The 20,032-nt window shown below is 45.6% G+C and overlaps 1 protein-coding gene across 1 annotated transcript in view; it reads right to left on the bottom strand.

Annotated features, from left to right (window-relative positions):
• TOM1L1 (target of myb1 like 1 membrane trafficking protein) overlaps positions 1–20,032 on the bottom strand; it is a 319,221-nt gene that overhangs the window by 30,164 nt on the left and 269,025 nt on the right. The window contains exons 11-12 of the mRNA XM_063961262.1: positions 12,299–12,392; positions 10,782–10,842 (exon numbers count right to left, since the gene is read on the bottom strand). Of these exons, the coding sequence (XP_063817332.1) occupies positions 10,782–10,842; positions 12,299–12,392 (155 nt within the window). The remainder of the gene's footprint in view (positions 1–10,781; positions 10,843–12,298; positions 12,393–20,032) is intronic.

Here is a 20,032-nt window from a genome sequence, read left to right as displayed (position 1 = left end):
TGTTGACACAGCTTTTGAATTGCAGCTAACACTACTTCCCTCTCTGTAGAACAAGCTAGCAAGGCCGACTTGAAAAATCGGCGAGGGGGCACCTCTTCGAATTCCAGTTTGTATCCTTGGGATACAATATCCATCGCCCAAGGATCCACGTCTGACAGAACCCAGACCTGGCTGAAGAGCCGAAGACGTGCCCCCACCGGTGCGGACTCCCTCAGTGGAGCCCCAGCGTCATGCAGTGTATTTAGTAGAAGCCGGGGAGGACTTCTGCTCCTGGGAACTAGCCGAAGCAGGTGTTCTCTTCCCTCTACCCTTACCTCTGGCGAGGAAGGATGAGCCCCGACCTCTTCTGGACTTATGCGACCGAAAGGACTGCATCTGTTATTGTGTAGTTTTCTTTTGCTGTTGGGGAACAAAAGGCAAAAAAGTAGATTTACCCGCGGTAGCTGTGGCAACCAGGTCCGCGAGACCTTCCCCAAATAAAACTTCACCTTTGTATGGTAAAACCTCCATATGCTTCTTTGAATCGGCATCACCCGTCCATTGGCGGGTCCACAGGGCTTGCCTAGCAGAAATCGCCAGGGCGTTGGCTCTCAAACCTAGCAGGCCAACGTCTCTTTGAGCGTCTCTCATATATAAGACTGCGTCTTTAATGTGACCTAAGGTCAATAAAATGGTATCCCTGTCTAGGATATCAAGGTCAGCTGACAAGGTATCTGTCCAAGCTGCAACTGCGCTACATACCCATGCCGATGCTATTGCCGGTCTGAGTAAAGCACCCGTATGCGTATAAATAGATTTTAAGGTATTTTCCTGTCTGCGATCGGCAGGATCCTTGAGGGCTGCCGTGTCTGGAGATGGTAGCACCACCTTCTTGGACAGGCGCGCTAAAGCCTTGTCCACCCTGGGTGAGGATTCCCAGCGTACCCTGTCCTGTGCTGGGAAAGGATACACCATAAGAATCCTCTTGGGAATCTGCAGTTTTTTGTCTGGAGTTTCCCAAGCTTTTTCAAATAACTCATTCAGCTCATGAGACGGGGGAAAGGTTACCTCAGGTTTCTTTTCCTTATACATGCGCACCCTCGTGTCAGGGACAGAGGGATCCTCTGTGATATGCAAAACATCTTTTATTGCAATAATCATATAATGAATACTTTTGGCCACCCTTGGGTGTAACCTCGCATCATCGTAGTCGACACTGGAGTCAGAATCCGTGTCGGTATCAGTGTCTGCTATTTGGGATAGGGAACGCTTTTGAGACCCTGAAGGGCCCTGTGACACAGTCCAATCCGTGGATTGACTCCCTGCCTTTTCCCTGGACTCTGCTTTGTCCATTCTCTTATGTAATAAGTTCACATTTGCATTTAAAACATTCCACATGTCCACCCAATCATTAGTCGGTGTTGCCGACGGAGACACCACAATCATCTGCTCCACCTCCTCCTTAGATGAGCCTTCCGCTTCAGACATGCCGACACACGCGTACTGACACCCCCCCCCCCACACAGGGATATATCTATAAGGAGACAGACAGTTCCCCACCAAGGCCCTTAGGAGAGACAGAGAGAGAGTATACCAGCACACACCCAGCGCCAACTGACACTGGAAACAGAATTCCCAGATAATAGCACTTTTATATATAATAAATTGTGTAATACACTCACTGCGCCTTACAAGTGCAAACACCGGGCCCATCTAGGAGTGGCACTGCAGTGTCACGCAGGATGTCCCTTCCAAAAAACCCTCCCCAAACAGCACATGACGCAAAGAAAAAAAGAGGCGCAATGAGGTAGCTGACTGTGTGAGTAAGATAAGCGACCCTAGTGGCCGACACAAACACCGGGCCCATCTAGGAGTGGCACTGCAGTGTCACGTAGGATGGCCCTTCCAAAAAACCCTCCCCAAACAGCACATGACGCAAAGAAAAATAAAAGAAAAAAGAGGTGCAAGATGGAATTGTCCTTGGGCCCTCCCACCCACCCTTATGTTGTATAAACAAAACAGGACATGCACACTTTAACCAACCCATCATTTCAGTGACAGGGTCTGCCACACGACTGTGACTGATATGACGGGTTGGTTTGGACCCCCCCCAAAAAAGAAGCAATTAATCTCTCCTTGCACAAACTGGCTCTACAGAGGCAAGATGTCCACCTCATCATCATCCTCCGATATATCACCGTGTACATCCCCCTCCTCACAGATTATCAATTCGTCCCCACTGGAATCCACCATCTCAGCTCCCTGTGTACTTTGTGGAGGCAATTGCTGCTGGTCAATGTCTCCGCGGAGGAATTGATTATAATTCATTTTAATGAACATCATCTTCTCCACATTTTCTGGATGTAACCTCGTACGCCGATTGCTGACAAGGTGAGCGGCGGCACTAAACACTCTTTCGGAGTACACACTTGTGGGAGGGCAACTTAGGTAGAATAAAGCCAGTTTGTGCAAGGGCCTCCAAATTGCCTCTTTTTCCTGCCAGTATAAGTACGGACTGTGTGACGTGCCTACTTGGATGCGGTCACTCATATAATCCTCCACCATTCTTTCAATGGGGAGAGAATCATATGCAGTGACAGTAGACGACATGTCCGTAATCGTTGTCAGGTCCTTCAGTCCGGACCAGATGTCAGCATCAGCAGTCGCTCCAGACTGCCCTGCATCACCGCCAGCGGGTGGGCTCGGAATTCTGAGCCTTTTCCTCGCACCCCCAGTTGCGGGAGAATGTGAAGGAGGAGATGTTGACAGGTCGCGTTCCGCTTGACTTGACAATTTTGTCACCAGCAGGTCTTTCAACCCCAGCAGACTTGTGTCTGCCGGAAAGAGAGATCCAAGGTAGGCTTTAAATCTAGGATCGAGCATGGTGGCCAAAATGTAGTGCTCTGATTTCAACAGATTGACCACCCGTGAATCCTTGTTAAGCGAATTAAGGGCTCCATCCACAAGTCCCACATGCCTAGCGGAATCGCTCCGTGTTAGCTCCTCCTTCAATGTCTCCAGCTTCTTCTGCAAAAGCCTGATGAGGGGAATGACCTGACTCAGGCTGGCAGTGTCTGAACTGACTTCACGTGTGGCAAGTTCAAAGGGCATCAGAACCTTGCACAACGTTGAAATCATTCTCCACTGCGCTTGAGACAGGTGCATTCCACCTCCTATATCGTGCTCAATTGTATAGGCTTGAATGGCCTTTTGCTGCTCCTCCAACCTCTGAAGCATATAGAGGGTTGAATTCCACCTCGTTACCACTTCTTGCTTCAGATGATGGCAGGGCAGGTTCAGTAGTTTTTGGTGGTGCTCCAGTCTTCTGTACGTGGTGCCTGTACGCCGAAAGTGTCCCGCAATTCTTCTGGCCACCGACAGCATCTCTTGCACGCCCCTGTCGTTTTTTAAATAATTCTGCACCACCAAATTCAAGGTATGTGCAAAACATGGGACGTGCTGGAATTTGCCCATATTTAATGCACACACAATATTGCTGGCGTTGTCCGATGCCACAAATCCACAGGAGAGTCCAATTGGGGTAAGCCATTCCGCGATGATCTTCCTCAGTTGCCGTAAGAGGTTTTCAGCTGTGTGCGTATTCTGGAAACCGGTGATACAAAGCGTAGCCTGCCTAGGAAAGAGTTGGCGTTTACGAGATGCTGCTACTGGTGCCGCCGCTGCTGTTCTTGCGGCGGGAGTCCATACATCTACCCAGTGGGCTGTCACAGTCATATAGTCCTGACCCTGCCCTGCTCCACTTGTCCACATGTCCGTGGTTAAGTGGACATTGGGTACAGCTGCATTTTTTAGGACACTGGTGACTCTTTTTCTGAGGTCTGTGTACATTTTCGGTATCGCCTGCCTAGAGAAATGGAACCTAGATGGTATTTGGTACCGGGGACACAGTACCTCCAACAAGTCTCTAGTTGGCTCTGCAGTAATGATGGATACCGGAACCACGTTTCTCACCACCCAGGATGCCAAGGCCTCAGTTATCCGCTTTGCAGTAGGATGACTGCTGTGATATTTCATCTTCCTCGCAAAGGACTGTTGGACAGTCAATTGCTTGGTGGAAGTAGTAAAAGTGGTCTTACGACTTCCCCTCTGGGATGACCATCGACTCCCAGCAGCAACAACAGCAGCGCCAGCAGCAGTAGGCGTTACACGCAAGGATGCATCGGAGGAATCCCAGGCAGGAGAGGAATCGTCAGAATTGCCAGTGACATGGCCTGCAGGACTATTGGCATTCCTGGGGAAGGAGGAAATTGACACTGAGGGAGTTGGTGGGGTGGTTTGCGTGAGCTTGGTTACAAGAGGAAGGGATTTACTGGTCAGTGGACTGCTTCCGCTGTCACCCAAAGTTTTTGAACTTGTCACTGACTTATTATGAATGCGCTGCAGGTGACGTATAAGGGAGGATGTTCCGAGGTGGTTAACGTCCTTACCCCTACTTATTACAGCTTGACAAAGGGAACACACGGCTTGACACCTGTTGTCCGCATTTCTGTTGAAATAGTTCCACACCGAAGAGCTGATTTTTTTGGTATTTTCACCAGGCATGTCAACGGCCATATTCCTCCCACGGACAACAGGTGTCTCCCCGGGTGCCTGACTTAAACAAACCACCTCACCATCAGAATCCTCCTGGTCAATTTCCTCCCCAGCGCCAGCAACACCCATATCCTCCTCATCCTGGTGTACTTCAACACTGACATCTTCAATCTGACTATCAGGAACTGGACTGCGGGTGCTCCTTCCAGCACTTGCAGGGGGCGTGCAAATGGTGGAAGGCGCATGCTCTTCACGTCCAGTGTTGGGAAGGTCAGGCATCGCAACCGACACAATTGGACTCTCCTTGTGGATTTGGGATTTCGAAGAACGCACAGTTCTTTGCGGTGCTACTGCTTTTGCCAGCTTGAGTCTTTTCATTTTTCTAGCGAGAGGCTGAGTGCCTCCATCCTCATGTGAAGCTGAACCACTAGCCATGAACATAGGCCAGGGCCTCAGCCGTTCCTTGCCACTCCGTGTGGTAAATGGCATATTGGCAAGTTTACGCTTCTCCTCCGACAATTTTATTTTAGGTTTTGGAGTCCTTTTTTTACTGATATTTGGTGTTTTGGATTTGACATGCTCTGTACTATGACATTGGGCATCGGCCTTGGCAGACGACGTTGCTGGCATTTCATCGTCTCGGCCATGACTAGTGGCAGCAGCTTCAGCACGAGGTGGACGTGGATCTTGATCTTTCCCTAATTTTGGAACCTCAACATTTTTGTTCTCCATATTTTAATAGGCACAACTAAAAGGCACCTCAGGTAAACAATGGAGATGGATGGATACTAGTATACAATTATGGACGGACTGCCGAGTGCCGACACAGAGGTAGCTACAGCCGTGGACTACCGTACTGTGTCTGCTGCTAATATAGACTGGTTGATAAAGAGATGTAGTATGTATGTATAAAGAAGAAAGAAAAAAAAACCACGGGTAGGTGGTATACAATTATGGACGGACTGCCGAGTGCCGACACAGAGGTAGCTACAGCCGTGGACTACCGTACTGTACTGTGTCTGCTGCTAATATAGACTGGTTGATAAAGAGATGTAGTATGTATGTATAAAGAAGAAAGAAAAAAAAAACCACGGGTAGGTGGTATACAATTATGGACGGACTGCCGAGTGCCGACACAGAGGTAGCTACAGCCGTGGACTACCGTACTGTACTGTGTCTGCTGCTAATATAGACTGGTTGATAAAGAGATGTAGTATGTATGTATAAAGAAGAAAGAAAAAAAAACCACGGGTAGGTGGTATACAATTATGGACGGACTGCCGAGTGCCGACACAGAGGTAGCTACAGCCGTGGACTACCGTACTGTACTGTGTCTGCTGCTAATATAGACTGGTTGATAAAGAGATGTAGTATGTATGTATAAAGAAGAAAGAAAAAAAAACCACGGGTAGGTGGTATACAATTATGGATGGACTGCCGAGTGCCGACACAGAGGTAGCTACAGCCGTGGACTACTGTACTGTGTCTGCTGCTAATAAAGACTGGTTGATAAAGAGATGTAGTATGTATGTATAAAGAAGAAAGAAAAAAAAACCACGGGTAGGTGGTATACAATTATGGACGGACTGCCGAGTGCCGACACAGAGGTAGCTACAGCCGTGGACTACCGTACTGTACTGTGTCTGCTGCTAATATAGACTGGATGATAATGAGATGTAGTATGTATAAAGAAGAAAGAAAAAAAAACCACGGGTAGGTGGTATACAATTATGGATGGACTGCCGAGTGCCGACACAGAGGTAGCTACAGCCGTGGACTACCGTACTGTACTGTGTCTGCTGCTAATATAGACTGGATGATAATGAGATGTAGTATGTATAAAGAAGAAAGAAAAAAAAACCACGGGTAGGTGGTATACAATTATGGATGGACTGCCGAGTGCCGACACAGAGGTAGCTACAGCCGTGGACTACCGTACTGTACTGTGTCTGCTGCTAATATAGACTGGTTGATAAAGAGATGTAGTATGTATGTATAAAGAAGAAAGAAAAAAAAACCACGGGTAGGTGGTATACAATTATGGACGGACTGCCGAGTGCCGACACAGAGGTAGCTACAGCCGTGGACTACCGTACTGTACTGTGTCTGCTGCTAATATAGACTGGTTGATAATGAGATGTAGTATGTATGTATAAAGAAGAAAGAAAATAAAACCACGGGTAGGTGGTATACAATTATGGACGGACTGCCGAGTGCCGACACAGAGGTAGCTACAGCCGTGGACTACCGTACTGTACTGTGTCTGCTGCTAATATAGACTGGATGATAATGAGATGTAGTATGTATAAAGAAGAAAGAAAAAAAAACCACGGGTAGGTGGTATACAATTATGGATGGACTGCCGAGTGCCGACACAGAGGTAGCTACAGCCGTGAACTACCGTACTGTGTCTGCTGCGACTGGATGATAAATAATGATATAAAAAATATATATATATCACTACTGCAGCCGGACAGGTATATATTATATAATGACGGACCTGCTGGACACTGTCTGTCAGCAGAATGAGTTTTTTATAGAATAAAAAAAAAAACACCACACAAGTCACACGACGAGTGTTTAACTTTTTCAGGCAATCACAATATAGTATACTACTAACTATACTGGTGGTCAGTGTGGTCAGGTCACTGGTCAGTCACACTGGCAGTGGCACTCCTGCAGCAAAAGTGTGCACTGTTTAATTTTAATAATATGTACTCCTGGCTCCTGCTATAACCTATAACTGGCACTGCTCCCCAGTCTCCCCCACAATTATAAGCTGTGTGAGCACAGTCAGATATATACATAGATGATGCAGCACACTGGGCTGAGCAGTGCACACAGATATGGTATGTGACTGAGTCACTGTGTATCGTTTTTTTCAGGCAGAGAACGGATTATATTAAATAAAACTGCACTGTCTGGTGGTCACTGTGGTCAGTCACTAGTAAACTCTGCACTCTCTACAGTACTCCTAAGCTCCAGTAAATCAAGTGTCTCTGTCTCAAATCAATCTCACTCTCTCTCTTCTAATCTAAATGGAGAGGACGCCAGCCACGTCCTCTCCCTATCAATCTCAATGCACGTGTGAAAATGGCGGCGACGCGCGGCTCCTTATATAGAATCCGAGTCTCGCGATAGAATCCGAGCCTCGCGAGAATCCGACAGCGTCATGATGACGTTCGGGCGCGCTCGGGTTAACCGAGCAAGGCGGGAAGATCCGAGTCGCTCGGACCCGTGAGAAAAAACATGAAGTTCGGGCGGGTTCGGATTCAGAGGAACCGAACCCGCTCATCTCTAATTTATACCCTTACTGCCTCCGCAGCCTATATCCATATTGCCAGACTTAAAGGTTTATATTGCTGCCCAGGGCACCCCCCCCTGCGCCCTGCACCCATCAGTGCCTGGTAGTGTGTGTAATGTGTGGGCGCAATGGCGCGCAGCATTACCGCTGCGCGCTTACCTCAGGGAAGATCTGAAGTCTTCTGCCGACTTAGAAGTCTTCTTTTCTTCTTATACTCACCCGGCTTCAATCTTCCGGCTCTGTGAGGAGGACGGCGGCGCGGCTCTGGGCCGAACGGCGGGGGGAGACCTGCGTTCCGACTCCCTCTGGAGCTAATGGTGTTCAGTAGCCTAAGAAGCAGAGCCTATCATTTAAGTAGGTCTGCTTCTCTCTCCTCAGTCCCATGATGCAGGGAGCCTGTTGCCAGCAGTGCTCCCTGAAAATAAAAAACCTAACAAAATTATTTTTCAGAGAAAATCAGGAGAGCTCCGCTGTATTGCACCCAGTCTCCTTTGGGCACAGGATCTAACTGAGGTCTGGAGGAGAAGCATGGAGGGAGGAGCCAGTGCACACCCATTCTAAAGTTCTTTATAGTGCCCATGTCTCCTGCGGAGCCCGTCTATACCCCATGGTTCTTATGGAGTCCCCAGCATCCTCTAGGACGTAAGAGAAAACACATATTCTAGCCTGATTCTAAAGTGACGCAGCTGCATCTGTGTCCTTGTCTTTGTGCTAGAGCCGCTACAGTGTCCTTCCATAATGTACATCCGTGTGTCTGCACGTGCAAGGACTGAGACTGGCAGCAACCTTAGAAGCACAAATACCGCTTGGTATTCACCATCAGAACTTGCACCAGCCCTATAGTAAGTATAGATTATCCATCTGAAAATGGTCTCTTACGTAAACAATTCTTCGTCTCTAAATGCATCCACAATCAGCGACATGCCCGCAACACTCACATAAGATGCAACATCTCTGTGAGTCTCATTAGTTACTTCCCAGTCACTGCCCAGGAATGCCTCATACATTTCCAATACACGTCTGCTACCGTGAGTCCAAACTTGTACTATGATTCTGTATGTACTGTAACAAATCAGAATGCATGCGCGGTTCCACTCAGATGCATTCACAGACTAAAACATTGCTCCATCAACGACTCAGAATCAGGCCCACTCTGTGGGAGATGTATCCAGCAGTGAGGGAAGAGATGTGGACAAGTGGAGAATTGCCCATAACAACCAATCAGCATCTACCTCAAAGCTGATTGGTTGCTCTCGCCAACTTCTCCACTTATACACTCTTTAAACTGCTTGATGCATCTCTCACAGAGGGCCTGATACAGAGTTGAATATGTCTGTTTGCAGAATGTATCTTGCGTGTCTGTGTACTGCACATGCTCCGGAAACAAGTGAATAGAACTAAGGGCAATGTAGAAGGGTATGCAAACCTAATGCATCTATTCCTGGCAGAAGGGGCATAACTGGGCTATAATGGGGCTTTCTCACCTAGGTAATATTCAATGAGGGTGTGTCAATAGAATTGCGGGCTATGCAGAATTGGTCAGTTTAAATACGCCTGTTATCAGATGAATCTTTTGTGCAATGTATAATGATGGCGCCAGTGGGCTCTGATGAGAACGGGTACCAAACCAAGTATACGCATAGAAAAGGTCCAGATACTGTAGGGCCTGATTCAAGGTGGATGCAGTGTCAATATCGCAAAGTGAATGAAAGGTAGTGGCCATTTAGGGGAGATGATGGGGGGCGGCTACAAAAAACTTCAGATGTGTTGCCACCGTTTTATGGGTGTGTCCTAATCAGCCACTGTGAATTTGTTTGCAATTGGACAGGCCTCAGCATCTTAGTTGAGAAGGACATTCTGAGACACCATAGTGTTGATCAGTAGTTCTCCCGATGTTATGACTTTTGTACTTAAGTGGCAGATCTAAGACACCAGCAGTGGGCGTCTCTGTGTACAAGCCAGTGACTGAGTCATTAGGATATTTTTGTAATTCTTCTGCATACGAAAACACATTTGCGCCTATCAGTCAGGACCACTGAAATATCTAAAACTCTGCATAAGGGCGAATATACATATTTAGGGGTCTATTTACTAAGCTTTGGATGGAGATAAAGTGGACGGAGATAAAGTACCAGCCAGTCAGCTCCTACTGTAACTACCATGTCACAGGCTGGGTTTGAAAAATGACAGTTGGGAGCTGATTGGCTGATACTTTATCTCTGTTCACTTTATCTCCATCCAAGGCTTAGTAAATAGACCCCTTAGTTCTGTGCAGGAGCAATTACTTGCGTTCAGCTCTGCATAAGCCCCAGATTCATTATTTTTCTATTTATGTCTACCTTATGTACTGTAGCAGATACAGTTTGGGGCATATCTAATTAGTTGCAAGGTTTACCCCATGGTTAGTTGTTGGCTCTGATACAGTATATTCAGTTAGTTCCTGAATCCCCGCATGTAGCAAGTATTTTCCCTTGCAGCCTCAGGAGCTGCAAGGAGAAATCCGCTATAAATCCACCCACTAAGTTTTAACACGGGGGGAAACCCAGAATCTCAAGCACTTTACATGGACTCTATGGTGTTACAGAGCAGGGAGAAGGCAGAATAATTGAATAGCTCCAGGCATTAGTCTCAGAGCTTTCCCTGCACTGTAAATTCTGCATCTAATTGGATATGCCCCTATGTGTAAGAGCTGCAGAAGTTCTCAATGACATTACAGAGGTTTTTGTCTAGTTATTTAATGAATATACAAATTAAATATTGTGTGTGCTAATTTGTTGTAGCCTACATTAAGTAAATCCTACCTGGAATGAATGACTGCTTCTTCTACTCTAGTGGTGGAACCTTCTCAAGCAGGAAGGGGCACGAGGAACTTGTATTACAAGGAAAAATGTGTCCCTCAGGGACTTGGTTTTAAAAACGAAATTGTATGATTAAACAGACTTACATTGTCATACAGAGACCTGGGAGGAAGCTTCGGTAGCTGACTCTGTACTCCAAATGCAAACCTAACAAAAAAAATGACAGAAAATAAGTGTGTAACAAAATATTTCATGTAGTACCTATGGCAAAGATGGTATCACATATGGTTGGGCTACAGTAATTGAACCATGCAAATCTCTACAATTTGAATCTATCACATAATCTACTATTATAATTTTGCTGAGAATACTATGTACAATGTGTATAATCCCTTTTATTATAATTATTATTATTGTCATTATTACCACCAGTTATTTATATAGCGCACACATATTCTGCAGCACTTTACAGACATTATTTGGCCATTCACATCAGTCCCTGCACCAGTGGAGCTTACTATCTCTACCACATGTACACACACATGGGCACACACTAGAGTTGTTATTTATTGGGAGACAATTAACCTGCCAGTATATTTTTGGATTGTTGGAGAAAACCGGAGTACCCGAAGGAAACCCAGGCAAGCACGGGGAGATTATACAAACTCTACACAGTTAGGGCTATGGTGGGAAAAAAACCTTGATGTCAGTGCTGTGAGGCAGTAATGCTGACCATTACACAAACCGTGCAGCCCATATATATTGTATCCAAGGGGGTCATTCCGAGTTGTTCGCTCGTTATTTTTTTCTCGCAACGGAGCGATTAGTCGCGAATGCGCATGCGCAATGTCCGCAGTGTGACTGCGCCAAGTAAATTTGCTATGCAGTTAGGTATTTTACTCACGGTATTACAAGGTTTTTTCTTCGTTCTGGTGATCGTAATGTGATTGACAGGAAGTGGGTGTTTCTGGGCGGAAACTGGACGTTTTATGGGTGTGTGCGAAAAAACGCTACCGTTTCTGGGAAAAACGAGGGAGTGGCTGGAGAAACGGAGGAGTGTCTGGGCGAACGCTGGGTGTGTTTGTGACTTCAAACCAGGAACGACAAGCACTGAACTGATCGCAGATACCGAATAAGTTTGAAGCTACTCAGAAACTGCTAAGAGGTGTGTAATCGCAATTTTGAGAATCTTTCGTTCGCACTTTTACTATGCTAAGATTCACTCCCAGTAGGCGGCGGCTTAGCGTGTGCAAAGCTGCTAAAAGCAGCTTGCGAGCGAACAACTCGGAATGACCCCCCATATACGATGTATTTATTATAAACATTGTATAGTATCTGTATTATATATTATTTATGTGGTACTATTATCCAGGTTTTTATCCAGGAGAAAATCACCTGTACCCTTAATAAGAAATTTACAGCACAGAAACTCTTTTGTCCTCCTGCATACAAAACTTAAATGGAAGATTATCAAACCAAATTGTGGATATCCTAATTTTATAATTAAATTTACATTATCATAATTTTTTTGTATCAATTCCTTATCAAGTTACAAGCTAAACAAATCAACACTATATTATAATATAGGCATTACGGATCAAGGCTATCAGACTGCACAACGAATATTTTAAAATATAAGGAGATAAAAAGGTTTATGTCTCACGGGGTATTTACAGCCTCCCTCAGTTCCAGTAAGTCCAGCTGTGGATACATAGAGTTACTGCAGATCTCCTGAGGCAGTTGTGCGTTGGCAATATCTGTGAAGTGAAATGAAATTAATGTTATAAAACTGATGAAAATTCAAACCATAATACTTATTATAGGATTCATTGAGGGGAATTCAAATGTTTGAAAAGTCAGTTGGGTGTTTGTTTTTTCCTATCTAATAGACAGGAAAAAACAGACACCCAACCGACTTCTCAAACATTTGAATTTCCCCCGTTGAATTTTTATATGAACAAAAATCAATACATTTTTGGACTACTAACATCCCTATGTTTGGGTAATAGCTCCCTATTGGCCACACTATCCATTCAAACCAAGGTATCTGATTATGTGGTTTCAACTTGCTTTACAATTCCCAAAACATAGGGGGTAATTCAGAGTTGATCGCAGCAGCAAATTTGTTATCAGTTGGGCAAAACCATGTGCACTGCGGGGGGATGGGGGGTGCAGATATAACATTTGCAGAGAGAGTAAGATTTGGGTGGGTTATTTTGTTTCTGTGCAGGGTAATTCAGATGTGTAACTAGGTGTGGGCCAGCGGTGCGTTGCACACAGCGCCTCTGCACTGAGGGCACATCCGCTGGCACACACAAGAAGCGAGCAAGCAGGGTAATAGCATTTACCCTGTAGGCGCTGTCACTTCCCTCGCTAGCAGCCAGATTTTTGAACAGCAGCGCTGCGCTGCCGTTCCCACCCAGCATCCCAAGCCAGAATGCGCAAGGCATTCTGGGAGCGGCAGTGGAAGGACACAGAGCAGCAGCAGGAAGACAGACCAGAGCGGCAGCGGTAGGACAGAGAAGAGGAGCCCCAGCAGCACAGCGCATCTCGGCGTTGGGAGTGGTTCCAAACACCAGTGCACTGCATCCTGCCTCCCTGACTGAGCCCCTCAAATACAGGAACTGCTGTGTGACGGACGGTCTGAGGGCTGACTGCGCTGGGAGACAGAGTTTGCCACTTGCTGAATCCACAGTCCCCTAAGTGAGGATTTCTGTAAGTGCGCTGTCAGAGTGGGGGGCTGTGTGTCAGAGGGGTTGTCAGTGTCAGGGGGGAGGGCAGGAAGGTGCTTGCATATAGGGGACGCTGTCTGACGTAATGTGTAAAAAGGGAATGCTGTCTGCCGTACTGTGTAAAAAGGGGGATGCTGTCTGCCGAAATGTGTAAAAAGGGCACGCTGTCTGCCGTAATGTGTAAAAAGGGGACGCTGTCTGCCGTAATGTGTAAAAGGGAGCTCTACCGGGTGTAGTGGCGCTACTGTGCGGCGTAATTTGAATATTGGAGACTACTGTGCACCGTAGTATGAATTGGTATTATCTTGTGGCCACACCCCTTCCCCATGCAGCCACGCCCATATGGCGCGCACTGCCCCTATCTTGCAAATTACACTGTAATTTAGGTTTCAGTTTGAACACACCACACCCAAATCTAACGCTGGTTTTGCCCAACTGCTAACAACTTTGCTGCTGCGATCAACTCTGAATTAGGCCCATAGAGAGACAGATCACGAAGATGGAACACAATTTTGTAGTATCAAGTGATCAGATGCAAATAAAATAATAATATGTCCTCTTTATGTGACTGTCAATTATTTGTGTGTAATTATGCTGTATTCACATCAAAATAATTAATTTTGCTTTATTTTCTTATAAATAAAAAGGAGTTGAACCTCTGCACTTACCTTTGTGAACATATTAAAGATCAGTAAGACATTATTTGTGCTATATGGCTACTTTATTGCAGTGAATAGTAAAATGTTACCACCCTGACCAGTTCCTAACATAACAAAATAATTATCATGTTTACAAATTGGTTGAGTGTTATCTGATACCATATACAACGCTCTTATCGTAACCTCTTCCATACCACCAGCTAGTTTTAAATAATTTCCTTGGTTTTATTAATTGCTGCTATTTCTTGTGTGGTACTAACTTTGAAAAGTAGTGCGCAGGTAACAGTGTAAAAATCACAGCAATTAGCGTGACTGAATTTATCTGTAGGGGTGGTCTTCAGTATGCCGGCTGTCGGGATCCCGGCGCACAGAAAACCGGCGCCGGGATCCCGACAGCCGGCATACCGACACTTATTCTCCCTCGTGGGGGTCCACGACCCCCCTGGAGGGAGAATGAAATAGCGCGCCACCGTGCCCGCAGCGTCGCGAGCGCAGCGAGCCCGCATGGGGCTCATTTGCGCTCGCCACACTGTCGGTAAGCCGGCGGTCGGACTCCCGGCACCGGTATGCTGGTCGCCGGGAGCCCGACCACCGGCATTCCATTCTACACCCATCTGTAGTGTAGTGTATGAACTAGCCAGCTGGGGAAAACTTTGCCAACAGTTGGCCATCTGAATTGCAATATATAAAATAAACATTTGGGGATAAATGTAATAGCTTGTGTGTATCCGGCGAGATTACACTGGAACCTGCAGCAAGTTTTTGGCAAGTTTGCTATGAAACGCACCAAATCTAGGGGGTAATTCTGAGTTGATCGCAGCAGGAACTTTGTTAGCAGTTGGGCAAAACCATGTGCACTGCAGGGGAGGCAGATATAACATGTGCAGAGAGAGTTAGATTTGGGTGTGGTGAGTTAAATTTGCAATCTAAATTGCAGTGTAAAAATAAAGCAGCCAGTATTTACCCTGCACAGAAACAAAATAACCCACCCAAATCTAACTCTCTCTGCAAATATTATATCTGCCCCCCTGCAGTGCACATGGTTTTGCCCAACTGCTAAAAAATGTCCTGCTGCGATTAACTTGGAATTACCCGCTAATACAGTAGGTTGTGAATTTGAGTCAGCAACCTCAGAGGCGCCAAAAGCAGGGAGCGAGTATGAATTATTCTGGCCCAGGCTTCTTGGGGGGCCTGATGGGGGCCCATGTCAGCTGCTAAGAGAGTGGAGAGAGAACCCCGGGTCTGCCCCTCTACTCTGCCTGCTGCTTGGCCACAGCAGAGGACCCCAGGGCTGCCCCTCCACTTTGCCTGCCTCTCAGCCGCAAGAGAGGATTCCAGGGCTGCTCCCTATACTCTGCCTGCCATCCAGCCACAAAAGAAGAGCAGACCCCAGTGCGCCATAATCCCACCTAGTAAATGAGAGCAGACAATGTGCTGCTGCTTGGCACCAGTAATGCAGTTGGTCTGTCCCTGGCTGCTGAGGGAGATAAATGTCCCACAGTGTGGCCGCCGGCGCCCCCTGTGTGATGATATGTAGCGGGTTAGGAAGCCATGCACCGCCATCTTGAACAATATCGCACGATCCTCTCGGACAAACGAGTCTCCAACAACTTTTATTTTAAACACTGAATCTATTGGTACAGATCTATCATGTATACTATGCATCTTTAATCTGTTTTAACATGAACAGGAAGTTCAGTAAAAGACACCTACAGTATTCCAGAAGACAGTCGGCTGAGCAAAACAAAAACATACAGTAAAAAACATAATTTAGGTTGATAAAAATATAGTTGGCTCACATCTATTTCTGACAAAGCTACCTGCTCCTGCAGTATGTTCAAAAATTGCTGTTTGGCAAAACCAAGGAAATATTATTCTACTGTATTTTGCAAAAAACCCTACTATGAAATGAAATATGTAATATTTTCTCACCAAATAAACAAAGTATGAGGTTTGATTCACATATAGTGTTGGCTGCAGTTTCTGTTGCAGTTTTTCAGTTAAATTCTGTGTTGTACTTGTACAGTAAGTTGTTCTGGATCTCTATATAATTTCAGGTGTTCTGACAGCTGGCTGGGTGAACTTCTAATGCTCTCATTGGTTGTAGGATGGTCTGACTCTGTGGACATACTAAAAGCCAGGTATAAATTATGTAATTATGGGTCGGCATGATAATTGCACAGTGTATAGCCACACCCATTCAGGCACGGAAAATCTTTCAACATGCCTGACCCATCCGAGCATCATTTGGTCATATCTGGCAAGGTACAATACTGTATGCACTGCCACGGCCACCCGCATGACATTTCCCCCGTTCCTTTACAGTAGAGGAAAGGGAAAACGTTTCCTTCCTAGAGGAGGAAAGCAGTTATTGTGTGTCTATACACTGTGAGATGTTTCTCAGTGTATTGCCTCAATATCTACTGGGTGTCAGGCTGTCAGACATTTTATGTCAGTGTATGCCCAGCATACTCAACTCAACTCAACTCCAACATTATATTTGGAAGGGTGAAGATATATGATTATACTAATAGGTGGTAGTCAGCCTGGGAGAAACCTACCAACAAAAGCCAGTGAAACTGAGTTATTTATTATTTACTACCAGTTATTTACAGTGCATCCGGAAAGTATTCACAGCGCTTCACTTTTTCCACAATTTGTTATGTTACAGCCTTATTCCAGAATGAAATAAATTAATTTTCCCCCTCAAGATTCTACACAATGGCCATCATTCCGAGTTGATTGCTCACTAGCTGCTTTTAGCAGCAGTGCAAAAGCTAAGCCGCCGCCCTCGGGGAGTGTATCTTAGCTTAGCAGAAGTGCGTCCGAAAGGATCGCAGAACGGGGTTAAATTTTTTTCAAGCAGTTTCTGAGTAGCTCCAGACCTACTCCTTCCTTGCGATCACTTCAGTCTGTTTAGTTCCTGTTTTGACGTCACAAACACGCCCTGCATTTGGCCAGCCACTCCCCCGTTTCCCCAGGCATGCCTGCGTTTTTACCTGACACAACTGCGTATTTTAGCACACTCCCGGGAAAACGGTCAGTTACCTCCCAGAAACGCCCCATTCCTGTCAATCATTCACCGATCAACAGAGCGACTGAAAAGAGTCGTTCGACCTTGTGTAAAACTGCATAGTTTTTTGTGAAAGTACGTCGCGTGTGCGCACTGCAGTCCATACGCATGTGCAGAAGTGCCGATTTTTAGCCTGATCGCTGTGCTGCGAACAACGGCAGCTAGCGATCAACTCGGAATGACCCCCAATACCCCATAATGACAACGTGAAAAAAGTTTTTCGAGATTTTTGCAAATGTATTAAAAATAAAAAACAAAGAAATCACATGTACATAAGTATACAACACTATGGGGTATTGCGTGTAGAATTTTGTGGAGAAAAAATGAATTTATTCCAGCGTGGAATAAGGCTGTAACATAACAAAATGTGGAAAAAGTGAAGCGCTGTGAATACTTTCCGGATGCACTGTATATAGCGCACACATATTCCGCAGTGCTTTACAGAGTATATTTGGCCATTAACATCAGTCCCTGCCCAGTTGAGCTTACAATCTTTGGGGGGGGGGGAAAGGGGGGGGGGGGGGATTTTCAGAGTTACCCGCAATGTTCCAAAAATCTCAAACTGGCGATTTTCTGAACACTGCGCATTCATTGCAGCCACAATGCGCAGGGGCAGAACTTCATCTATGCGATCATATTCAGGAAGGATGTGACTGCATGGTGATTGACAGCCGGCGGGCATTCGGGGACGGCGAAGCGGTATTGGGGAGGAGTGGCAAGGGGAACGCAGGCATGCCATGGCCACTTTCGGGTTCAGTTGATGACGTCTCCTGCGTTTCCTTATCGGAAACATGGCAGTGGTCAACCCCTATTTGAGGTTTTTGCGATGATGGGCGGTCCCCACCATGCAATTTTAGTGGTCTCAGATTTTGCTAAGATAGCAAAATCTGCGACCAACTTTGAATAACCCACTATATTCCCTACCACACGTACATTTATAAACAGAAACACAAGACAAAAAGGTAAGCACTTGCTTAGGTGCACTAAAGACCTTGTATATCCTTAATATGTATTCATTTATTGGTATGCTTTAAAATCTTCATTCATAATTGAGAAATTGTGAAATATTAAAAACGTATTGTGAAATGTAAAGAAAAAAGTGTGTTAAAAATTATTCCAAGCCACTGACTGCTATATAGTAAATAGTTCCTACTATAAGGTATAATAAAGGCTAATAGCCCACCTTATTCTTGAAAATGGTCTGTTTTCACTGTGACTGTTCATTTTTTTGTTTGCCTTCTTTTAATAAAGGTTATGCACAATTTTCTATGTGTGGTTCTTTCTCACTTTGTTATTTTTGTATCCAAACAGTATTTATAGTAACCAAAGAAAAAGTAACAACTGTATTCTTTGCTCAGCAGTAAGATAATAGATACTTTTCCACACATATTCACACTAGGGTTAATTTTGCTCTGAGCTAATTAAATTATCAGTATGTTTTTGGATTGTGAGCAGGGTTGGACTGGCCCACATGGGCCCCTGGGAAACCCCCGGTGGGCCCTACTGCCCCCCCCCCCCCCTCACCCAATCTCCTTCTCTAGGGATCAGGTTCCGGACTGTGCACTTGAATTATACAGTACGCATTATACTGCACAGGCCAGTGGTGTCTTTTCTACACTGCATTGCTGTTATTAAGCTGGTACAGTATCATGCATGTACTAGTAGTATTTACTATATATACTTATCAAGGGGCCCAGACCATGCAATCTCTAATGATTAGCCAAGCCTCTGTGGCAGCTAGCCACACCTCCTCTGGGGAATGACCACACCCCTAAACATGGCCCCTTACCACTGCATTCCCCCGGTGGGCCCTTCATGCTCCAGTCCGATACTGATTGTGAGAGGTAACCCATGCAAGCACAGTGAGAATATACAAACTCCAAAAAGTTAGGGCCATGGTGGGAATTGTACTCATGAACTTAGTATTAAAGTAAGAAATGAGTACTAACTGGTATGACGTGGCACCTGTTGAAAAAATATTTGGTTAAAAATGTTTACAACTCCTTTAGGAGAATTTGAGGTGGGGAGTGAACAATATTTCCAGAATTTTGCACAGTTCATATGTTTTTCCTGACCCTACCTCTAAGAGAATTCATCGGTGGGTCTGGTAAGCAGTATGGGATCAGTTGTATTGTCCAGCTCCTGCTGCTTGTGAAGCTGTCCCCATGTCCAGCGGCAGCTCTTCCGGCTGGTGACGACACCTCGACGGGCGGCAGTCAGCAATGACGGGTGCAAAAGCGCTGTTCAAATGACGGCGTGTCCACTCCTGTAGTCTCCGAAGCGTTTTGTGCGACTGGCGCACTTTTTCAAGGATGACTAGGCCACTGAAGGTTGTTTGTATTTATACATAAAAAACTTTTGATCTTTCAAAATAAAATGAAATTAAATAAAGGTGTCACATTCTTACAAGAACGTGGCACCTTTATTTCATTTCATTTTATTTTGAAAGATCAAAATTGATTGTAAAAAATATAAAATAGACCCTTCAGTTCAAAGCACATGGTTACCGCCATTTTTATAAACTTCCGGCCGGAAGTTCCGGTCTGAACAATAAAGTTTTTTATGTGAGCTCCCCTTCATAGTTTGACTGGGGAGGGGGCTTCTGGGAGATACTACAGCAGGGTGGAGGAGGGTCACACACACTGGGGGCCAGTCTCATATACACACTTCCACACACTCCGCACACCTCACATACTTATCGCTGCTGCAGAGGACCGGCTTCCGATGCTGGATGAAGAAGAACCCGCTTTGGAAAGGGGGAAACTTCCAATTGCTTAATTAGTCCTCGGGGGTGGGGGGACCCGGGGTGTTGTGCTGCCTCGTCCTGGGGCAAGTCCCACTGATTATTTTTCCTAAAATTAACTATTTTAGGAAAAATCAGACATGCTCTGGAGCTGCGAGAAAAAGGAAGCAGTGATTTCATCCAATTTTCT

Source organism: Pseudophryne corroboree, chromosome 3 (genome assembly GCF_028390025.1).
Source record: "Pseudophryne corroboree isolate aPseCor3 chromosome 3, aPseCor3.hap2, whole genome shotgun sequence".
NCBI classification, from domain to species: domain Eukaryota; kingdom Metazoa; phylum Chordata; class Amphibia; order Anura; family Myobatrachidae; genus Pseudophryne; species Pseudophryne corroboree.
Note: the sequence above shows the minus strand (reverse complement) of the source record. Positions and strands in the feature narration are given on the sequence as shown.